This window comes from Schistocerca piceifrons, chromosome 1 (assembly GCF_021461385.2).
Source record: "Schistocerca piceifrons isolate TAMUIC-IGC-003096 chromosome 1, iqSchPice1.1, whole genome shotgun sequence".
NCBI lineage: Eukaryota > Metazoa > Arthropoda > Insecta > Orthoptera > Acrididae > Schistocerca > Schistocerca piceifrons.
Genome location: NC_060138.1, coordinates 1,143,104,336 through 1,143,127,483, shown reverse-complemented (window position 1 = coordinate 1,143,127,483; position 23,148 = coordinate 1,143,104,336). Strand labels below are relative to the sequence as shown.

The 23,148-nt window shown below is 38.9% G+C and overlaps 1 protein-coding gene and 1 long non-coding RNA gene across 2 annotated transcripts in view; one reads left to right on the top strand and one right to left on the bottom strand.

Annotated features, from left to right (window-relative positions):
* LOC124801232 overlaps nucleotides 1-12,175 on the top strand; it is a 150,464-nt gene extending 138,289 nt beyond the window's left edge. Inside the window, exon 7 of the mRNA XM_047263058.1 lies at nucleotides 12,036-12,175. Within this exon, the coding sequence (XP_047119014.1) occupies nucleotides 12,036-12,158 (123 nt within the window). The 3' untranslated portion in view covers nucleotides 12,159-12,175. The remainder of the gene's footprint in view (nucleotides 1-12,035) is intronic.
* LOC124801248 lies at nucleotides 495-20,541 on the bottom strand. Its single transcript, XR_007017110.1, has 4 exons — nucleotides 20,447-20,541; nucleotides 18,936-19,134; nucleotides 11,989-12,102; nucleotides 495-686 (listed from the first exon to the last, which is right to left on the bottom strand). It is a non-coding gene; the product is annotated as an uncharacterized LOC124801248 (long non-coding RNA).
* Nucleotides 20,542-23,148: the final 2,607 nt, after the last annotated feature.

Here is a 23,148-nt window from a genome sequence, read left to right as displayed (position 1 = left end):
AGTCTGCTCGCACTGAGATGACAGTAATATGCCAAGAATCGCGGTGTGAGAATTTAAATTTGATTATTGTATATAAATGCAAAAGAGAACTGGTATACGTGTGCCTTCGAAGAATGTTGTAAACAAACCTTAGAATTAAATAGTTTGACTGTAGTTTGACACTCAGCCTCACTATGTAGGGGACAGTATAATAGACCATTTAAGGGAAAAGAAAAATTTTGTAAGGAATAAAAATGCTGAGTAATGGCAAAGAATTAATTTATATACATGTGATAGGTGTAAGAGATAATATCTCAGATAATTTTATTTCTAAAACAAAGAACAAAAACTTAACAATCATTATTCTTCTGTTCTGTCTGTTAGAGTTTTGAGAGGAACATCTCAGCTTAATCTACCAGACACTACACAATTATTTAGTTGATAAAGTATATCATTAAAAGTGTTGGTGTTTTATTTAAAATGACAGTATACAAAATCTAATTTACTCTGTTATAAACAATTCGTATTTGCATAGTGATATCTCGCAGCAATCAGCATGAAGATAATTGATGAAGCATAATGGCTGTTAACTACCATTTTATTAGCAGTCTCGTATCGTGTATCCTTTCAGACCAGCAACCTGCATCTTTTAAATATCGATATCGAAGTCTGATGTTTCCTTCTATTTCAGAGACTGCAATTCAAACCTGTAATTAGAATATTTATGTCATTTTATGAATAAGACAAGCTTTAAGCTCCAACTGCTGAAGTGCTGCATACAAAACAAATAATTCCTTATCCAGTTGTTGTAACCAGAGAGGTTTAGCCATGCATACTGCAGCTCATAGATGCTACATTTGTTCTGCTATCGATAGAGAGGCAGCAACAGTGACCTCACAACCCCTGAACTCTTAAATTTTGAATGTTGGATTCCTCATCATCTGAAAAATCTATAGGAAGTAACTCAAAACAAACCGAGTTGTTGAAGAAAGATTAGTCAGTGATTAAGATGGAGTCCCACCCATAACTAAATTTAATCAGTGGAGAGGCATATAATGTTAGCAAATACTTACAATTATGAAAATAACATGTAAGTAGATAACACATATAAATATAAAACTCGTCAGAGGAACACTAACGTAAAGGGCCACAATTAAATAATCAAGACAGTAAGCACTTGTAAAGACAGTAATTAGTGAACAAAGGCAACTCCCATATAAACACAATTAACTAGCATGAAAGCATTGTCTAAGCTCTAAGGATTTAAAAGTTCCTATAGGTTGAGTGGCTTATTGATCATATGCAAGGTTTTGTCAGAATCAGAGCAGTCATGTGACATAAAAATTGAGCTGTGAATATTTACCAAAAATGTTTTTATATAAGATTAATTATGTGAAATAAGGAGATCAAGAAACCAATGAAACACTATAAGCAATATACAAATTTTAGCAGAACAAGATAAATTGAGATGTCATCAAACAAAATTATGAAATCATCAGATTATATAGTAGTTATATAGAATTGCCAACCAGGAAAAAGAACTATAAAATTGGTAGCATTAAGTTCACAATATATTAGAGTGTGATTTAGAAATACCTTCAACAATCATAAATTCCCTTTGTATATCAATGCACTTCCATGATGCACTATGTAATTCACTATGTTGGACATAGCATGTTGTTCAGATGAGGTGCTGTCTTACAGGCATTTGTACTGGCAGAGGATGAATGGGAAGCAACACACCAGCGTACCAACTTAGACAGACACATTTTGGCAACATTAGTTGCATGACAACAAAAACACTCACAAGCTGTGTGTGTGTGCAAAGTTATTATTCTTAACACTTGTTAAATGAAGGAAAGTCCAGTTGGATATTTCTCATGTTAAAACAGTATTTATATGGCACAACACTTTGTGTAGGAACTCATTGGAGTTACCCAACTCAGTCTGTGCTCTCACTGGAATTGCCTGAACCAGTCTGTTTATATGGATATAAAAATATAATGCACCACAGTCATATAAGAAGTTCTTGAATGTATGAAACAGAACTATTACTTATTGTCACACTATCATAATGATAAGGTTTAATGTTCTCTATATGAATCAGTTTCAAACACATTCTACACTCACAGATTTCAGTTGCACTGTTTCTCTCATCTGAAATGGACTGATGTAATAATGATGAAATTTTCAGATTTCTCTCTTTTTTTTTCCCCTGACAACTTGGTATGTGGCTTGCCAGGATCAAATCATCAACTGCATACATAATAGGTCTCACTAATTGTGTGCTTCTTTCAGTTGCCTTTTGTACCATACCATAACAGTTCTTTCTATGTATGGTCCAGGCTTCATCAAGCTATGTTACTTGGCAGTAGCACATCATGTGAAAGTTACTTTCACCATTAAGTTTTGCACAATAGTGTAGAAATATCTGGATACAACTTTTCGAATTTCTAAATGGATCTTACAACTGAAGTTAAATAAACCATGTATTTACATCAGTGTTAAAAATTACATCAGGATTTTTTATTGCTGAAGGTACTGACTTTTTGAAACACCCTTCAAAATAATATTTTTCTGTAGTTTTAGATATGTCATTATGCTAACAAAGCCCTATCACTTTATAGTTGTAAGATGAAGGAAAGAGTCTAGAAGTTAAGGCCTGAGTTGTGGTTAAGGTAAAAGTCCCTGAATTGTGGTTAAGGTAAAAATAATGTATGGAAAGATCTGGTTGAGAATAACAAATTTTTAGGAATAGAGAGACAATTCACCAAAAGGCAGCAGTGCTGCGTCATCGACAGAGACATAAACAAAAGGTACAGAGATTTGCTTTGCTAGCTTTCAGAATGAAATTCCTTTCTGAGACTGTAGGAGAAACACACACACACACAAAAGCACACACACTCCTGTCGTCCTACATTGTTCTAATTTGACTGCCAGCTCTTTCTTGATCCACGGTGAGTTCAAATTCAAATGGCTCTGAGCACTATGGGACTTAACTTCTGAGGTCATCAGTCCCCTAGAACTTAGAACTACTTAAACTTAACTAACGTAAGGACATCTCACACATCCATGCCCGAGGCAGAATTTGAACCTGCGACTGTAGCGGTTGTGCGGTTCCAGACTGTAGTGTCACGGTGATTGTAATGGGGTGAGGTGGGGGTGCAGGGTATGGTGGGGTGAGGGTTGGAGAGAGGCAGCAGGCAGAGAGGGGATTGGGGAAAGTGTCTAGCAGCTTTTGTGAGACTTGGGAGCCACCTTGAGCTAGCTAGGGGTGCAGGTAGAGTGGGCAGGTGGCAGACGGCTGAGCACGTGATTTCACAGACTAGGGTGTGAGATGGCAGCACACAACTAGCTGACAAGTATTGGGCAATGGTTGATGTATGCATGCACACACACACACACACACACACACACACACACACACACACACACACCTTATCCTCACATGCATCCCAAAAACCAATCCCAAAGAAGTGCACACCCCCCCCCCCCCCCTTGTCACCCAATACCATCCAGAACGGGAACAACTGAACCACGTCCTTTGTCAGTGCATTGATTATCTAGCATCATGCTCTGAAATGAGGGATATCCAACCCAAGGTACTTCCATCTCCTCTCAAAGTGGTGTCCTGCTGCCTACCCAACCTCCACAACATCCTAGTCCATTCCTGTGCCCCTCCTACCCCCAATCCCCTGTCACAGGGATCATACCCTCTTTGAAAACCCAGATGCAAGACCTGCCCTCTCCACCCACACAGCAGCTCCTACTCCAGTCCCGTCACAGGCTTACCCTATCCCATCCGAGGCTGGGCCACCTGAGAAAGCAGCCATGATATATACCAGCTCTGCTGCAACCACTGCACAGCATTTTACATTGGTATGACAACCAACCAGCTGTCAACCAGAATGAATGGCCACTCTCAAACTGTTAGCAAAAACAAGGTGGACAACCCAGTGGCACAACAGGCAGCAGAGCACAACATAAGAGATTTCAATGCCTCTTTCACAAGCCATGCCATCTGGATCCTCCCCATAACCACCAGCTTTTCTGAGTTGCTGCGCAAATGGGAGCTATCCTTATAGCACATCCTTTGTTCCCGTAACTTCCCTGGCCTAAACGTAAGGTAACTCGCTGTTCCCCCTCTCCCCATCGAATAGTGTGTGTGTGTGTGTGTGTGTGTGTGTTTTCTCATACAGCTTGAGAACAGAACTTCATTCTGAAAGCTAGCAAAGTAAAGCTCTGTACCTCTAGTTTGTGTATCTGTTGATGACACAGCATTTCTGCCTTTCAGTAAGTCATCTCTTTGTTCCTAAATAAAAAGGTAAAAATATATTTTTGATGACTTTGGTTTCACCATATTAATCCATGGTGATCACTGTTTAATACTTTCTTCAGGTAATAGGGAGCACATTAATTTCTGTATGTCCGGTATCCAAATAATTTGTGCAGAAATGAGCTATTGACAGTTATTGTTGGGAGTCATCACATGAGAAGTCATAAATAACTTCATAGAATTAGACCTGTTTAATTTTGGTAGCTTCTGTAAATTTTCATTTGAATATTTCTCTCTGTTTACAAAAGGCTTTCAAAAATCTTGTGCATTTATTTATTTATTTTTTTCCTCGCCAGTGCCTATGTATTTGTTGTACTGTTGCAGTCCTACAGAACCTTCACATTATTTATGTACTGTACTTACTTTTATGGGTGCCCTGGTAATAAATCAGCAGTTTAACTCTGTGTATCTTCCTGATCAATAATATTCACTTTACCAAACTCTCTATTGTGAATGGAATGTCCTAAGCATATAAGAACACTAGTGTGGGAAGACATGACAGGCACCAAACAGCACTATCCTCTAATGGAACTAGATTTTTCCTTGAAGTGTGTGTGTGTGTGTGTGTGTGTGTGTGTGTGTGTGTGTGTTCAGACCAATCTTCAGTGCTACTGTGAAGGACATGTTACCAGTCACAACTGTCAGACATTTTGCTCCTAATAAGGATAAGAATGAAGATGTATAAAACTCAAATATTTGATGTGGCTGGAAGCTGAGAGGATTTTGATTCAAGCATGTCAACATAAAATACTGAAAGAACACAATGTGATTATTATTTCCCCAACTCCTCATTCTTAAGACATACTATTTTGTGGCTCAGTGATGTGCTACATTAACTCCAAATGCAAAGCCAAGTTTAAGGTAAGTTTTGTTTTACAAAAACTGTACTATGGCATTACCATTTTTCCAAACTTGCCTTTGTTGTGAATCTCTCACGTGTTAGACACTCCTGTATGATTGGAGAAGAGTATAGGGTGCTCTTATTCTTGAACAGTGTTCAGTAGATCAAGCAAAGTCAACAGACTAAATGAAAAATTAGTACAGAGCCTGTCAGATCTGAGTGTAGTTCACAGCACATGCACAAAGTGTAATGAAAGCCGAAACAAATTAGAGGGACTGTCTGCATGCAGAAACTGAGTTGTCATGGTATCAGTTTATAGAAAGAGTGTAATGAGCACATTGAGAATGAACAGTGCTGCCTGGTGGTGCTTGATCTTCTGGTGAAAAGTAAAACTGCAATCAGTCATAAGATTGGTAAGAACACCACAATGTTCTACTGTACATGGCCATGTAGGAGGAGATATACTCGTGGTTCCCTCTGACACTGAACTGACTTACTTAAGACAGTAATAAGGGGTGTACACTTTAACATGGGCTATCAACCATAGCCCCCCATGAACCATGGACCTAGCCGTTGGTGGGGAGGCTTGCGTGCCTCAGCGATACAGATAGCCGTACCGTAGGTACAACCACAACGGAGGGGTATCTGTTGAGAGGCCAGACAAACGTGTGGTTCCTGAAGAGGGGCAGCAGCCTTTTCAGTAGTTGCAAGGGCAACAGTCTGAATGATTGACTGGTCTGGCCTTGTAACAATAACCAAAACGGCCTTGCTGTGCTGGTACTGCGAATGGCTGAAAGCTAGGGGAAACTACGGCCGTAATTTTTCCCAAGGGCATGCAGCTTTACTGTATGATTAAATGATGATGGCGTCCTCTTGGGTAAAATATTCCGGAGGTAAAATAGTCCCCCATTCGGATCTCCGGGCGGGGACTGCTCAAGAGGATGTCGTTATCAGGAGAAAGAAAACTGGCGTTCTACGGATCGGAGTGTGGAATGTCAGATCCCTTAATCGGGCAGGTAGGTTAGAAAATTTAAAAACGGAAATGGATAGGTTAAAGTGAGATATAGTGGGAATTAGTGAAGTTCGGTGGCAGGAGGAACAAGACTTCTGGTCAGGTGACTACAGGGTTATAAACACAAAATCAAATAGGGGTAATGCAGGAGTAGGTTTAATAATGAATAGGAGAATAGGAATACGGGTAAGCTACTACAAACAGCATAGTGAACGCATTATTGTGGCCAAGATAGATACGAAGCCCACACCTACTACAGTAGTACAAGTTTATATGCCCACTAGCTCTGCAGATGACGAAGAAATTGAAGAAATGTATGATGAAATAAAAGAAATTATTCAGATAGTGAAGGGAGATGAAAATTTAATAGTAATGGGTGACTGGAATTCGAGTGTAGGAAAAGGGAGAGAAGGAAACGTAGTAAGTGAATATGGATTGGGGCTAAGAAATGAAAGAGGAAGCCGCCTGGTAGAATTTTGCACAGAGCACAACTTAATCATAGCTAACACTTGGTTTAAGAATCATGATAGAAGGTTGTATACATGGAAGAACCCTGGAGATACTAAAAGGTATCAGATAGATTATATAATGGTAAGACAGAGATTTAGGAACCAGGTTTTAAATTGTAAGACATTTCCAGGGGCAGATGTGGACTCTGACCACAATCTATTGGTTATGAGCTGTAGATTAAAACTGAAGAAACTGCAAGAAGGTGGGAATTTAAGGAGATGGGACCTGGATAAACTGAAAGAACCAGAGGTTGTAGAGAGTTTCAGGGAGAGCATAAGGGAACAATTGACAGGAATGGGGGAAAGAAATACAGTAGAAGAAGAATGGGTAGCTTTGAGGGATGAAGTAGTGAAGGCAGCAGAGGATCAAGTAGGTAAAAAGACGAGGGCTAGTAGAAATCCTTGGGTAACAGAAGAAATATTGAATTTTATTGATGAAAGGAGAAATATAAAAATGCAGTAAATGAAGCAGGCAAAAAGGAATACAAACGTCTCAAAAATGAGATCGACAGGAAGTGCAAAATGACTAAGCAGGGATGGCTAGAGGACAAATGTAAGGATGTAGAGGTTTATCTCACTAGGGGTAAGATAGATACTGCCTACAGGAAAATTAAAGAGACCTTTGGAGATAAGAGAACCACTTGTATCAACATCAAGAGCTCAGATGGAAACCCAGTTCTAAGCAAAGAAGGGAAAGCAGAAAGGTGGAAGGAGTATATAGAGGGTCTATACAAGGGCGATGCACTTGAGGACAATATTATGGAAATGGAAGAGGATGTAGATGAAGAACGAAATGGGAGATACGATACTGCGTGAAGAGTTTGACAGAGCACTGAAAGACCTGAGTCGAAACAAGGCCCCGGGAGTAGACAGCATTCCATTGGAACTACTGACGGCCTTGGGAGAGCCAGTCCTGACAAAACTCTACCATCTGGTGAGCAAGATGTATGAAACAGGCGAAATACCCTCAGACTTCAAGAAGAATATAATAATTCCAATCCCAAAGAAAGCAGGAGTTGACAGATGTGAAAATTACCGAACAATCAGTTTAATAAGCCACAGCTGCAAAGTACTAACACGAATTCTTTACAGACGAATGGAAAAACTAGCAGAAGCCGACCTCGGGGAAGATCAGTTTGGATTCCATAGAAATACTGGAACACGTGAGGCAATACTGACCTTACGACTTATCTTAGAAGAAAGATTAAGGAAAGGCAAACCTACGTTTCTAGCATTTGTAGACTTAGAGAAAGCTTTTGACAATGTTGACTGGAATACTCTCTTTCATATTCTAAAGGTGGCAGGGGTAAAATACAAGGAGGGAAAGACTATTTACAATTTGTACAGAAACCAGATGGCAGTTATAAGAGTCGAGGGGCATGAAAGGGAAGCAGTGGTTGGGAAGGGAGTAAGACAGGGTTGTAGCCTCTCCCCGATGTTATTCAATCTGTATATTCAGCAAGCAGTAAAGGAAACAAAAGAAAAATTTGGAGTAGGTATTAAAATCCAGGGAGAAGAAATAAAAACTTTGAGGTTCGCCGATGACATTGTAATTCTGTCAGAGACAGCAAAGGACTTGGAAGAGCAGTTGAACGGAATGGATGGTGTCTTGAAGGGAGGATATAAGATGAACATCAACGAAAGCAAAACGAGGATAATGGAATGTAGTTGGATTAAGTCGGGTGATGCTGAGGGAACTAGATTAGGAAATGAGACACTTATAAAGTATAAAGGAGTTTTGCTATTTGGGGAGCAAAATAACTGATGATGGTCGAAGTAGAGAGGATATAAAATTTAGACTGGCAATGGCAAGGAAAGCTTTTCTGAAGAAGAGAAATTTGTTAACATCGAGTATAGATTTAAGTGTCAGGAAGTCATTTCTGAAAGTATTTGTATGGAGTGTAGCCATGTATGGAAGTGAAACATGGACGGTAAATAGTTTGGACAAGAAGAGAATAGAAGCTTTTGAAATGTGGTGCTACAGAAGAATGCTGAAGATTAGATGGGTAGATCACATAACTAATGAGGAAGTATTGAATAGGATTGGGGAGAAGAGAAGTTTGTGGCACAACTTGACCAGAAGAAGGGATCGGTTGGTAGGACATGTTCTGAGGCATCAAGGGATCACCAATGTAGTGTTGGAGGGCAGCGTGGAGGGTAAAAATCGTAGGGGGAGACCAAGAGATGAATACACTAAGCAGATTCAGAAGGATGTAGGTTGCAGTAGGTACTGGGAGATGAAGAAGCTTGCACAGGATAGAGTAGCATGGAGAGCTGCATCAAACCAGTCTCAGGACTGGAGACCACAACAACAACAACATCAACCATAGTGTAATTTGGCATTGTCATGCCAGCAAATCATTACCAGAGGTTTAAAACATGATAAGTTATAGAAAAAAAATCCTAATACCAACTGAGTATTGTAACAGTGTGACTTACCCACTGAGATACACTTTATAGGAACCATTCAGTGATAGGCTCTGCCAGTAAGATGCAATGGCAACATCATCTCTCCAGATGTATGCCCTCTGGATTCTACATGTACACTACATATATGCTTCACAAACCACTGTAAATTAGTGTTTGGAGGTACTCCATACCAATGTTCGCAATTTTCTGGGTTACTTTATTTGCATGTTGTACATTGAAGATATACAAAGAATGAGAGCACATATGGTCACAAGTTTGTTTGACCTCATGAGAAAGTGTCACAGAAATGCTGAATAATCTTAACTGATAGATACCTGAAGATAAATGTCAATCTCATGAAGGCCGACTTAGGAAGTTTCAAGATCCAGTACCAACTTAATAATCTTGTAATTTACTGCATCTCCTATGTATCGCTCCCATAGGGACTGTGAAGGTAAGATTAAACTTATTGTAGCATACAAGAGGCATTTAAGTGGTCATTCTTCCTGCATTCCATATTCAAGATGAATTGGAAAAACCGTAATAAATGGTACAATGGGAAGTACACTCCGCCATGCCCTTCACTGTGGGTTGCAGAGTATGGACATAGTTGTTTATGTAGATGCCCAAGGTCAGCTCTTCAGTAACAGCATCATCCCAACAACATTATAAGCTGTGAAGCTCCCAGACATCCTTAGGAGAACCCGTGCTCTCCTGCCCCATTCATATCACAGTGTCGTTGAAATGAAATGATTGTATGGTACTATTGGCCAGGGTTATCTGGCCTTTGACACTGCTTTGGCGACTTGTGCATCAATGAAGATAATATGATTAGGATGACACAGACACCGAGTACTTGAATGAAGAAAACCTCCCACATGACAGGTAATCACATCCAGGACATCATGATCTATGGGTAGTGACGCTAATCACTAGACCACTAGCTGCAAAATGCCATCAAAGGTGTCACTATTAAATAGCAGTGTAATGTAGGATGCTGCTTAGAGGCCACATCCTACAGGGATTGAACAAAAATCTGGAAATACTTTGTGAATTGCATGCTTGAACATAAATGCACATGCTAGCTAAGTTGCAGGTTCCCTTGTCGTATTTGACCATGAACGACACCAGTGCAATGTCCTCAATATGTTGCAAGTGTCAGTCATGGTCAGAACTGTCCTGGGTAGTTACAAGTGCATTGTTGTGGAGCTATGTGAATTCGAATCTGGACAGATTGTTGGTGCTCGTATGGTGGGTGCTCCCATAACCGAGACAGACAAAATATTTAGTTACTCAGAAGGCACCATATTGAAGATTTATACCTTATGCAGGGAATGCAGGAAGACATTGTTTGCTATGTCACAATGCGGGCAAAAGTGTGTGCTGAGTGATTGTAACAGGAGGTCATTAAAGGAGATTGTGACAAAAAATAAGAGGACGACAGCTGAAAAAGTCACTGCAGAACTGAATGTAGCACTCACAAGTCGTGTCAGAACCAAAACAACATGAAGCGGGCTCTATAAGCAAGGAATTGTAGGGCAAACTGAAATTCCAAAACAACTCATCAGTGATGAAAACGTCCATAACTGGAAAACGTGGTGCCAAAGCCATAAAACCAGGAGTAAGGTTCAATGGAAGAATGTCATTTTGCCTGATGAATCTTGTTTCACAGTTTCCAACTTCTGGCAGAGTTTACATGAAACATGGGGAAGTCCAGTTATGATTTTGGTAGCCATATTGTGTTATTCTGTGGGTCCCTTGGCTACAGTGTCACCAAGGATTATGTGACCATTTTGATGATTCAATGCTACAGTGTTTTTTCCCAGTGGTGATGCTATGTTTCAGGCTGACTGGGCCCATGTTCACACAGCTCTTGCATTCTCCATGGCTGGTTTGTGATCACAAGGATACATTGTTGCATCTTGCTTGACCACTACAGTCACCAGATCTCAATATTATTTATCCTGGGTAGTCTATTTTGAAGATTGCTGTTCATCTCCATCATCATTACCTGAACTTGCCACTATTTTGGAGGAACCCTGGTGTAAGAGCCCCTTGAAAACTGTACAAGACCTGTATTTATCCATTCCAAGACAACTGGAAGCTGTTTTGAATGCCAACAGGTTTCTTGCATTGTATTAGGCATGGTGTGTTTGGTATCACCTCAAGAAAATAGAAAACAAACCCAACTGTGTAAAACCTGCCATTGGGCATGTAAGGAAGACCTAAGAAATGTGAACATCATCCAAATAAAATTTCAAGAGATCAATTAGTACTGAATGTTCTCTGCATAGAATGGATGAAGATCCTGTTACATCATTGAAAAATTTCAATGGTTTCCTCTACCGAATCTGAAGTCTCAGCATATCTCACCCTTTTGAACCTCATTCCATCAAAAAGTCAAAGATTGTAGCAAAAGACTATTGAAAGCTTTATACTGAAATTAAGGAAAACTAAACATAAAACGCCTTAATCAGGGTCATCCATATTATGTTCATTGTTTTGTAGAATGTGATTGACTTCACAAATGAATAGGGTGGTGATTCAGTTGTTAATTTCTGCTTAGCAATTACTTGTCTGTGGCATTAGATCAGTAAGGATGCGGAAAATTAAGTACACTGCAAGTTCAAATTGATTATGCAAAGAACTCACTAGTACTGTAAGAAGGAGATGAATTAAGAAACAAGATGATACAAGTAATCAGAGATAGTGGTCTGATTACTAAAAGGTGGCCCTCAACTCTCCAATTTAAAGTTCTGTTACCAGCTTTTACAGTACATTCTTTGACCAAGGAATGACATTTAAATTAAATGTACAATTCTTATTTATGCTTTATTGTTTGGTGAAATGTTCCTTAGAAACTGTTAACTATTTGTTTATTGTCAGCGTACTAAATACTTACAGATTTTTTTCAGTATTAATGCTATGTTATTTTTGTTGTTCCCCCAGCGATTGCGTGTGGTTGCCCTTCTGGCAGGTGCAACTCTACAAGGAGCATGTCGACAAGTAAACAGGTCTGGAACAGAGAAAGTCATCCTCACACCAAACACCAAATATTATTTAATAAGCTGATCACAATGTCAAGTGGAATAAGGTACATAATAAAAGGATGGTGTGTCATATCATAACAGGCATTGTGAACAATGTCAAAGAAATAATGATAGGGTTATTATTAGGAGACTGTAATTCTTATTGTTGCTTCGGCCCAGTTGGAGAAAAAGAAAAAAAGAAATGATAAAGAAAAGCAATGTATTTTATAACTTGCCTATGTGATTGCAAATAATAGTATTGTGTATGTATAGCAATTACGGCCAGGTGTAAACTGGAAGATTCTGGAAATATCTTTTTGTCCCAGATAAATAGCATGCTACTGTGTAATTATAATGATGAAAAAGAGAGATTTTTTTGGTTATTATTATTTGTTTTGTGTGTGTGTGTGTGTGTGTGTGTGTGTGTGTGTGTGTGTGTGTGTGTGTGAGAGAGAGAGAGAGAGAGAGAGAGAGAGAGAGAGAGAGAGAGAGAGGGGGGGGGGGGGCTCTCTTGTGCATATTCAGTGGTATACACTGTGGTCATTTTGTGTTTGCACAGAGATACTTTGATTCCAGTCCTGACAAAAATCTTCAAGTATGTGAAAAGAGTCAAAGATATATTCTGACCACATGCAGCTGTTGCAAAATGGTTTTAAATGTTGACACTCTGTCATTAAGAATAGTCTGCTTATGTGTATATCTAAGTTTGAAATACTTTTAAAATTATATTACATTACGAATTGAGACTAATGATACACAAAATTGTAGCCCTCAGTTGTGGCAGTGTCTCCTAATAAATTTGACAGTGATTTTTTGCCAATGGATCAGTAATGAATTCAGAGCACATCTGTTCCCTGGCTGATTGTAACTAGTGCTTTGTAAATTATAAAGTGTATTAAAACAGAAAAGTGAGGAATATAAACAAAGTGTTCATTTGTCCTAATTTTCCTGTGCCTTTTTGTTGCCAGATCTAAATAACTTTAGTTCACATTTGAGTAAAACAAAGGAACCATCTTAAACTGTGTGATAGATTCATCATTACATATTGGAAATTTGCTCAATATCAAAACACATTACACTGAAGCAGCACATTAATTGAACAACAATGCAATTTAAACAAAGGAGATAATGTCCCAGCAAACTGAAAATTTGATTCGGACTACAGCATGTGTCCAGATAGTAAGTCATTATAGGTACCTGAAAATGAAGCATCTATTTTTGATGAAATTAGCATTATTTTGTGGAAAAATTAGCATCTATTTAGTGTAAGATTAGCATCTACTTCTGGCCTAGTAAGCATTTTTGATTAAAAAAGCATCTTTTTTTGTAAATGTAACAATGAAAATAATCAGTTTTTGACAATTTAATGTAATTGCATGGACAAAACATCTACTCACCAACCGGTAGCAGGAGAAAGCACAGATTAAAAAAGGTATTACATATGCAAGCCAGTGATTCCTCCTTCCGGCAGAAGGGTCAAAGGGGAAGGAAGAGGGGTAAAGGAAAAGGACTGGAGAGGTTGAGGAAAAGGGGTAGAGTTCGGAAAAGTCACCCAGAACCCTGGGTCGGGTGAGACATACCGGACAGGATGAGAAGGAAATGTGACTTTTCCGAACTCCACCAGTTTTCCTAAACTTCTACAGTCCTATTCCTTCACTGCTCTTCCTTCCCCTTCAACCCTTCTGCTGGAAGAATGAGCCTCTGGCTCTGAAAGCTTGCCTAATTAATATCTTTCTTTATAAGTGTGTTTTCTAGCCGCCACTTGCTTAGTAGGTTCTTTATCCATGCAAATACATTTTTTGTAAATGTATAGACATATAAATTTAGAAGTTTGGCATGATATGTGCCTGAATATGAAATTGATCACAGAAAAAGAAAAAAAATATAGTTATTTTTTACATTTATACTAGTAACAAAACTTTAGAACTATTGTGTCTGTCTGTCTTCGAACAGGGTAATCTCCAGAATTACTTGACAAATTTTAATAGGGTTTTTACAGGCAACTTGAGAGTAGCTTGGAGCAGTGTGTAGGGCTCATTTCATCAAAATTTGAACACAAAAAAAGTATAATGATTTAAAATTGTATCTAAAACTGTCATTTCTAGGTCTTTGTCTATCTGAAGATACTAATCTCCATTTGACAAACGTTTATGGAGTTTTCACAGGTAACTTCAGCATAGCTTGAGGCAACATATAGGCTTTATTTCATCAATATTGGGTCATGGAAAAAAGATATCATAGTTTTAAGTTTTATGAATGCCAAAGGGTGTTTGTTTCCTTTTCACAGCTAAACCACGAAACCAATTTTAATGAAATTTGGTATGGACATAGCTTAAAAACTGAGGATGAACATAGGCTGCTTTGGAAAGTAAAAATCACTGAGGATGAACATAGGCTGCTTTGGAAAGTAAAAGTAGACCAGTTTATGCTTGAATGTGTGAAGTAGGGGCTGGAACACGCATTTTTTTACATCAGTGAACACTAACCATGTTACAAAATTATTAAATTTGTTGCATAATGTATACACTGTATACTGTATAACTACTTCAATAGCACGGTGCATAAATGTGAGCCCGCATGCACAACTTGACAGCAACGCTGTATGCATCCCATACTGGCATGCGTTGAAGTAGTTGGGAGGGGGCACAGGTAAGTCTGTGGTCATGCTATGCTTACTTGAACACCAAACATGCAGACACGGGAGAGCAGCTGACTTTATTGCATCTACAAGAACTTACTTTCTTAGACTTTCCCAGCAATTTTGTGACATCTCGTTGAATTGGGTATACTGCTAGTGGTCTGCATTTTTCTAACACAATATTTCAATGTTTTATCTCGGCGTCTTCATCAGGTGTTTCCTGTGAAAGGACAGTGTCGCGTTCCCTACGCCATCTGTTCCCACTGTGACAGTGTCGGTTGGTCACTAGATGTTCCGTCTTCCGTCCGCGCCCGCTTCCACTGTTTTCCCCAGTGGCGGCCATTTCATGGCGTACCCTACTAGGTCCGCACCCGCCAGGCGTGTTCCTAGCATTGTTGACAGGTTGCGTTTGCTGTTGGTGACCGTTCTGACTTTCTCCACTGTGACCGTGTCTGTTGATCGCCAGGTGTTCCGTCTTTGGTCTGTGCCCACTTCTGCTGTTTTCCCTGGTGGCGGCCATTTCATGGCATTCCCTACTAGGTCCGCACCCGCCAGGCACATTCCTCATACTGTCAACAGGCTGCATTTGCTGTTGGTGACAGTTCCTACTTTCTCCAGCGCCCCTGTCATTCTCCTGGTCTTGTGTTTTCTTCCGTTGTTTTTGTAATATCTCCAGAGCCGGGTTCCATGCCGTGCTGAGTTGATATCCAGCTTCCCGGTTTATCAAGTTCTCTGTCATCTTGATTTCGATCAATTCAGTGATGACGCTGTCCCAAAATTAGGGGGTCTGAGATAAGATCTTGGTTTTATCAGAATTCATGGTGTGCTCAAGTTCCAAGCAATGTTATGCTATTGCCGATTTAGTGGCTTATCATAGTAGGGAATGCCATGAAACGGCCGCCACTGGGGAAAACAGTGGAAGCAGGCACGGACAGAAGACGGAATACGTGGCGACCAACTGACATGGTCGCGCTGGAGAAATTCGGAATGGTTACCAACAGCAAACACAGCCTGTCAACAATGCTAGTAGCACACCTGCGGGTGCAGACCTAGTAGGGTACACCATGAAATGGCTGCCACTCTGGAAAACAGCGGAGGTGGTCGGACGTTAGACGGAATATCTGACGACCAACCGACACGGTTGCAGCGGGAGCAGATGGCATAGGGAACGCCAGAGACCATCCAGACATAAATACGGGACACAGTCAGCCTGTTGTTCAGTCACAGGGAGCACCTGTTGAAATATTGTGTTAGAAAAACGCACACCACCGGCAGTACACCCGATTCGATGAGATGTCAATAACTTACTTACTTACCATCACTCATCATAACACAACTACTGATATGCAAGTATAGTTGCAGGTAACAGCTAGTAGACATAAAATAATAAAAGTGAGTAAATAGTAATTCTCTACAATTAGGGCTTTTTTGGTGGCAAACTTGCTTCTGCAAAAACTTCAGCAGCTTCTTCCGAATGGTGTGCTTGCTTTGGATCTATCTAAGCTTCCAGCAAATGATTGTGTCTGTTGAGCAGCAATGCCATTTTATCATTGGTGAACAGAGTGCTTCTCTGATTTAAGGTATTTCTCAAAATTCTTTTTCTGTTTCCACCCATATCAATTAGTACAAAATTTGTACAAGACTAATTTAGAATCTGTAGCATGTAAGCCCTGACTAGAATACTGATGAGCCCTTTTGTGGGCTGTGTGACTCATAATTGAGAATGCTAGAGATAGAACTGACAGGGTATTAAGAGGGGAAGTAAAACCAAACATGGAATATTGTTGATGTGGTCGCTGTAGTTTGGACAATACAATGTAACAGGTGGCTGTAAGTGTAAAGAATCAAGAACTTCGAAGTTTTGATAGTTGAGGAGAATTTGGGGAGGGAGTGGTGGGGGGTGGGGGGGGGGGAAGCAAGCCCTGGCCTCTCTTTCACATGTCAGCCAACCTTCGTCCGTGTTATGTGTTCCTGCAAAAGCAGAATCGACACATGGATCACAGTCCCTTCTGGTGTCATGAGAGTCATACACACACCTCAAGAAGGACCAGGATTAGTTTCCTCACTCACTTCAAAATAAGAAAAGAAAATAACAAGCTATGCACAACACAGAGGAAAGTGGAGTGCACCAAGAATTTGGTAATGACTATTCTGTGATTGCTTTCTTACGCTGACAATGTCAACAACAGGCAGACATGCACATTTCTTTGTTCTGAGATGTTAAGTTCCACTGCCGAGTTCTACATTGCCATTTGTGGTGAGTATCTATATAAAGATCATTCAACTGCCATTGTTAACGTAAGACCAGAGTGCATTTTATGAGCACACTGATAGGTCGTTGCCCTTGTGTGTACACATCGTGCACTTTAACTTGGCCCCCGAGCAGAGGATCCTCACAGCTGAAGCTCGCAATCAGTTTGTAGTGTATTGGGAAAAGCCCTGTTCTCTTGTCCCAGGGAAACCAGCTTACAGCTTGTAATGAAAGTGTAGTGTGTTAATGCGTCAAAAGAGACATGAAACTTAGGTTTACTTACATGTTTGAGTAATTGAGTCATTAGAAGGACCAACTACATGTGCACAAATCAGCTATATTCACAATGACTACTTATTGTTATGGTGCACAACACTGTTAACACAGATAAGGTTAGCGATGAGCATAAACATTCCGGAGCATTACAAAGTCAAGACTTTCACCAATTACAGAGGGCCAAGTTAAATTGTGCAACTTGTAGGTGTGCTCTGTATTCTGCAAATCTGTTCTCTCACACATTGTTTTTCCAAATTGGGCATCACCAGATGTTGGGCTATACCAGCAACGAAAAATTAGCTACGTTTTCAATATTTATATGCAGAAAATTAAAGATATCTGAAACAAAATCGTTCATCAGGATATAGTTTGCTAGAAATAACATTTATTACATAAATTCACATTTTGAGGAAGAACTCACATTTACCACAAATGCAGTTTTTCAGATTTGTAGTCTTAGGTGCAATGAAAGGAAAGGATCCAGGTCCAAACACCAGCACGACATAGGTTTAATTTCTTAGTAGATAGTATTACAGCCTACCTGTTGGCTGTGTGTGCACTTATCTATTCAACTTAGAGGGCAGGAACTGCTAAGCAGTGGCATGTGTTCTTGTTGACCAGCAGTGACTAGCCTTAATCATGACCAAGCTAGGTGGTGTAATGGTTAGCACACTGGACTTGCATTCGGGAGGACGATGGTTCAAACCCGCTTCTGGCCATCCTGATTTAAGTTTTCTGTGATTTCCGTAAATCATTTCAGGTGAATGCCAGGATGGTTCTTCCCTAATACAAAGAGACCAATGACCTCGCTGTTTGGTCCCCTCCCCCAAATTAACCAACCAACCTTAACCATGCTATGTTTGAGTGTTAAGATGGAAACACTGCATGACTCAGTGCAAATATTTTTGTAGCTATCAAAATGATACACAGTAAATAAGTAAAGCATATATGCATGTAACTGAGAATGATAACCGAAGGACACAGCAATGATCTTCATGTTGTAATCCACCCCTTCCTCCTTTGTTGTCACAACTGTCTTTGTGGTTAACTCTTTTAATAAGTTTCGAGAGGAGTAGGACTTACAATAAACTTTTTACTAATCTTATTTTCTCGTAGTTGGCTCTATGTCTTCATGTCTAGGGGTCTAATTCTTGGATCTGAAAATTTCACATTTTAGGTTCCCATGTTCCAATTGATGTAAATAATTTTGATGAATGCCTGTGCAGACTTTTTATGTTTATTTGTTTGGCATTTTACTATATCACACTGTATTTTGAATTTTCACATTAAAAAAGCCAAATTTACATTGTTCTTCCAAAATACAAAAACACATCCAATCACATCAGAGGCAGGCCCACAACTACCTCACTCTGCGGCAATAACAATACTGCCAAGAGTTTACAATCTTTCTGGACAAATGAATTTCTAGTAGTTTATATTATTTTATAAATTAATCCAGAAATAAACATAAGAAACAGTACCAAATTTTGAAATTAATGATAGAAATTTTAAGTGTGTCAAATATTTCATAATTTCAAATGTTTCTTTAAAAAAATCATAATAATTTTAACTGCACATACAGAGCTAGGTTTTTAGCTTGAAATTGTATAAAATTAAATGAAATTTTTCAGATAAACAGTTGAGATAATACTGACCTGCCAAAATTTGAAAATTAGCTCTGGTATCAACTACTTGTGTTGAGGAAAAGTAATAGTAGAGGAGGCTGTCCGTTTACAGTATCCCTCTCACAAAATTGGGAAACAATGTGTTTAGAATGTTTTATGACCTACTATACGGCTTGCCAAATGGTGTACAAAATGATGCCAAAGATAGAATTCAGATGTATAGAAGTATCTGAAACATAACATATTACAGAAAACATAAGAAAAATATCTACTATACAAGCCATATTTTATACATACATCAGAACATGGCATTCAGATTTTAAGATCAGTGGAACATTCTGTCACAAGACAAATGATACAACGTCAAAACTACAACATTGCAACACTAAGCTGTAGAAATAAGTGCAGAGGTAATGTAAATTACTAGAATTAGAATTGAAAGTTTACATCTAAAAAGTCACACCTTCAAAGTCTTCAAAAGAGAAGAAGAAAAAAAAATCGGAGCCTAAGTGTACGCCGAGTGAACCGACTCGAAAAACTCACGACAGTGGGTACAGACGAGAAGAATATGCTCAGTCATGAGTAGGAATATAACACAGAATCAATCAGCCACCTAAACCAGAGTATGTAAGGATATGTTGACTCATGAAAGGTCAAAGTAATGAAAAAATATTGGGGCCTAAGCTTACGATGTGGGAACCGACCCATGAATCCAAACCACACTAGGTACACACCATCAAAAAATGTTTCGACACAACAAAATGAACAAAGTTCATAGTCATATCAATAAGTTCAATTGTATGTGTAGAGTAATTGTAGGAGGCATATAGCCTCAACCAATAGTTGCGCACTCTTCTTGAGTACATACACACAATCGCGATGACGAGGGCTACCCAAAACAGAGTTAAGCATGAGTTTGACCACAACTCAAGTTCCAGTGACATACAATATTGCAGTACCCAGGACAAACACAGGTAATCAGAGTCATAATAGCTTTGAATGATGTAATCGAGTAGCTTGAGGACCAAAATCAGTGTGTGAAATCAGAAATGTATAGAACTTGTTATACTGTCCATACTCATAAGTGTCTTCAACACTATTACGGGGTGTATACGCTCCGGGACAACCGTGAAAAACCCGGGAATTTTTCGTTGTTTTAGTTCTCAGTTAAATTTTTGTGGTTTTGACTGGTAAGAATTGATACTCTAAAGCGGAATTTTACTTTATCCCGTCTCCAAAATAATGCTGCAACAATAAAAAGTAAACGAGGAAAAATAAATAAATAAAACTTAAGTTGCAAAGGAAATGCGCCATTTTCAGCAACAAAACACAGCGCGCACACATGCGCCTGCCAACAGCAAATGTGTCGAATGCTTTAGGACGAAGACTGTAACAATTCGTAACAACAAACTACTTCCGAAGGGCATGACGTCGCAACGGTTAACATTAGGTGCGTTTGAGACGTTGCCAGCGGGCTTATGCGCAGTAGAGTATGAGCAGTACCTTCTCACGCTTCTGGCTACATGAAGTGCGGCTGTTACCTGTATCCAAAGTAACGCGAACTGTATCAGCAGTAGAACCAAGCAGCCAGATGCTACCCGGAAACATTTTTCTGGCGAGCCCAAGCTGCCAGATTCGCGCATGCGCAGAGCAATTTGAGTTGTGGCGGGATGAGGGATAGTCTCCACGTGAACCTTGTTTACGTTCAGTTTGCTGTTTCCTCTTGGTTTACAGCTCTCAAAAACAAAACGGATCTCTTTCTGAATTAAAATATTAACATAATTATGGAAGACTAAAATATGTTACTAGTCTCAGTTTTCTTATTTTACTTTATTTTCCAGGTTTTTGGCACTCTGGTATTAATTGCCTTGCAGACCAATGAAGTTATTTTTGTCGATTTGCTAAAGAAATTGTCTTTAATTAATCTTTTCCGCAGAGGCTGTCAATTTATTTGAACCACTATTGGCTAGTGTCAACTGTTTGCGAAATTTCAAGTGCACGTGTTATGTTTTGCGACGTATGGCATTACGCCATAAAACTAAACATGAGATATAATTGCTTAGGCTTCCGCTGTCAGAATCAGTCGACCTAAAGGTTCTCTGGGTGTGGAGCTGTGTCATAATGTATAAAACTACTGCTGCTGGAGGAAAGCCAACGTTTCGGCCACGGTTGCAGCGGCTTTCTTCTGGGTCTACCAGTAATCGTTGGTTTTCCTCCAGCAGCAGTAATTTTGTACATTAAGACGCGGTACCACACCCGGAAAACTTTTATGTCGACTAAACATGAGACAATACAGTACTGGTACTTCAAGAAAATTTGCATTCCGCAAACCACACTGAAAAGTTTAATATCAGCTTGGGGCCTACTTTTTTTTGTGAATCTGGACATACGAATGTGCTCTTTAAGCCGAATTACGGATTTTAGTATAGTTTACGAAATTCTGATGCTCTTGGAGTATCCTCTGATCTCCTGTTTCGTTTATGACGTAATGTAAGATCTCTTAATGCCATTACGTACTAACATACAGGCTTATTATACGTCATCGTGGCTTCGCAGCTACAGTTACGCCGTTTTCTGGCGCTCTGTGACAACTGCTGAAACGAATTCTAACAGGTCGCGGGAAAATATTGCAATTGGTCATTTGAAAAGCGTTACTTGCAAAGTACATTTAATTTTACACAATATGACTTACGTTCGTGTGCGAACGTGCTTTGAATTTCTTAAATAACAGAGAGTTTGATTTTCATTTAAAGCTTAAACTTTCAGAGCCAGCCACTTAGAAGAATTTCGAGCCCAAAAGACCAAACATTTACGTCATTACTTAAAATTTTAATGGCACATTTGTGTGATATATATCTTAGTGTAAAACTCCAGCAAAAAAGAAAAATATTGTATGCGAAACTTTAGCTTGCCTTGTAGCTACTCCACGTGCATTAATTTAAACCATTAACTTTTCCTATTTGTGGTAGCTAGCCTAAATTGCAATGGATGTACAGTAAGCTTAAGTATATTCATATGTTTGTAATAATTCAGCAATTGAATAAATATTTCAAACTAATTATGTCTCGAAACAGCAGATTGACGAAATCTCAAGTTCTTATTGTAATTCATACAAATTAGCATTTTGTGTTTACTAAGCAGAATTTCTTCAACTTAATGTATCCCAATTATTCTTGATTTTCTATTTTTACATATGAGCATGAGACCAGTTATTTTTATTACTTAAATATCACACACAACTATTAGTTTGTGGATTAATTAGAGGTATCACTTCTTATCATTAAGTAAAAGTAAATGAATTAAGTATTTCATACAGGCTACTTTTTAGTTACAAGAACAAAAATTATTTTTATCAGAAAATTCACACAGTACTATCGAATGCATAAGATGATCACTTCACTTCTTAGTTTATTCTACTCTTTTTACCTTTTACTGCTTGAAGTGAAGGTCAGTCGTCTTGTAGCGTGCTAAAAAGCGTTTTATTTGTGTTTTTGTAATGTCAAGGGAATTTCTAACTAACTTCTCGCCTCGTGAGAGGTTCAGAATGATTTAATTTATTCTCGTGACTTATGCATTGGAATCGTAAGAAAAAATGTAGTAAAAAGAACATCTATAACATTTATAAATGTGGAATATGTGATTCCTACTACGAAATGAAAGTAGAAATGTTAAACAATTATTATTTACCAAAATCAGTTTTTTGTACGGAAATCTAACATTTTGTGAATAATTCTCACAGTTTTGAACATAACAAAGAATTGTGCCGTATTTCGGCGAAATATTTGGAAATTACAGTAATCTTAACTCAGCTCTGGAGCAAAAGAATGAAGTATTCATAATAAGATCCTATCAGTAGTCGCAATTGACGACAACAATGGAGTGATTAAATAAATTCCTAACTGGAATACAAGTTTAGTTCATTTGAACAAACTCGAAGCAAATAGGACCCTGTTAGTGTAAGATCTTGTCGGAAAGGCGCGCGGTTAAAGAAGAAGAAGAAGAGCAAGGAAATGAGGGGCGCGCGTTCTTATACAGAACAGAACACAGATAATAATGATACGCCGCTCACATTATTCTGGGTGTACATATTCGCTGACTTCCAGCGCAGTTCACTGACTTAGTGCTTAAATAATATCGTTAAATCTTAATACTTCGATAGAAAAAGAAAATAGTATGTTATTACTTCGCAGGCAAGACACAATAATGTATTGTCATCAAACACCTGGTACTCACCTTGGCTCAC